The sequence below is a fragment of the Aplysia californica genome, unplaced genomic scaffold (genome assembly GCF_000002075.1).
Source record: "Aplysia californica isolate F4 #8 unplaced genomic scaffold, AplCal3.0 scaffold00623, whole genome shotgun sequence".
NCBI lineage: Eukaryota > Metazoa > Mollusca > Gastropoda > Aplysiida > Aplysiidae > Aplysia > Aplysia californica.
In genome coordinates, this window is record NW_004797893.1 from 369,808 (window position 1) to 371,222 (window position 1,415).

Here is a 1,415-nt window from a genome sequence, read left to right on the forward strand (position 1 = left end):
CCCCCCCCCCCCCCCCGGCACAAGGATACACGGCTGTAGTTGTAGAAGTTGAGGGGTTAAAATAAAATTAATTAAGTGAACAGTAAATATGATGCCTAATCAAACAGACATCCCATTTAATTTTGGAGTACATCATGTACTTTAGATTCTATTTCATAGGATGGATCATAGTTTGGATTTTGTTTCCCATCCACCATAGACGAGGAAAGACTATCCCTCCAACAACAGCAACGCGTACTGAAATCCGAGACGGAAGGTATGAAGGGAAACATCGACCAGAAGCTGGGAATATCTGCCCTGCCCAAGGGATCGGAGCTTGTGAAGTTAGCCGAAGACTTCCTGGGCCGCAACCACGTCGCCAACGAGCATCTCCCTCCGCACATCCTGGCCCAGCTCACCACTGCCGAGATCGATGATTTCAGGACTGTGTTTGAGTTGTTTGACACGAAGAATAAGGGGTAGGTTGATATAATATTACGGGAGAATGGAGAGGAGGAGGGGGGGGGCGAAGTATGTATTCAATTGAGTTTTTAAAGTCTGTAACGAATAATAAGAGTATGGGAAGAGGAAGAAGAGAGGGGAAGGGGAAGAGGAGTTTACTTGAGCGAAGTTTTCAATGGTGTTTGAAAAGTTTAACATGAAGAACAAGTGGTTCTTTGATGTTTTGAGGGATGAGAAGGAGGAGGATGAAGTGGTGACGAAGGAGGAGGGGGAGGAGGTTTTCAGAATGGAGTTCGGAATGTTTGATACGGAGAACAAAGGGTATGGTGAAATTCTGCGAACAGAAGAGGAGGAGGAGGAGGCGGAGGAGGAGGAGAAGGAAAAGTAGGAGGAAAGAAAGAAGAGAAAAGGTTTTAAGAATGGTGTGGGGGAATATTTGAAATGAAGAACAAGAGCTAGGGTGATACTTTATTATCAGGTGGAAAAGAAGAGGGACGAGAATTAGCAGGAGGAGGAAGAGGTTTTCAGAGAGATAATGGGAATTTTTGACATGCAGACCAAAGGGAAGGGTGCCACTTGACCGGTGGGAGGAAGAGGAGGAAGGGGAGAAGTAGGTAGAGGAGAAAGGAGAGGACCGGAGGAGGAAAGAAAGAAAAAAAGAATGAATAAATAGTCACATGTACTCCTCAGATACATAACAGCTGACGACCTACAAAGGGTGGCGGGGATGTTGGGCTACACATCCAAAAAGAAAGTCTTCAAAGAAATGATCCGTAAGTCAGCATTTAGAACCTACATTGCACAACACATAATTATAGTACTGGCGATCAAAAGAAGGCACCTTTTTTGACTGTTAAAAAAATCTAGTCTTTTGAGTTTTTACACTTTTTCTTTCACGCCGTACTCTGAAAAGTAGATCATGTTAAAAAATATTTGGATGCTCAAATCTACGGCGTCCACGTCAAATAACAGAA

The 1,415-nt window shown here is 43.9% G+C and overlaps 1 protein-coding gene across 1 annotated transcript in view; it reads left to right on the forward strand.

Annotated features, from left to right (window-relative positions):
• LOC101864017 overlaps positions 1-1,214 on the forward strand; it is a gene marked incomplete at both ends in the record, with an annotated part of 3,485 nt that extends 2,271 nt beyond the window's left edge. Inside the window, 2 exon segments of the mRNA XM_013087688.1 lie at positions 200-458; positions 1,132-1,214. Of these exon segments, the coding sequence (XP_012943142.1) occupies positions 200-458; positions 1,132-1,214 (342 nt within the window).
• Between the last annotated feature and the right edge of the window lie 201 nt (positions 1,215-1,415).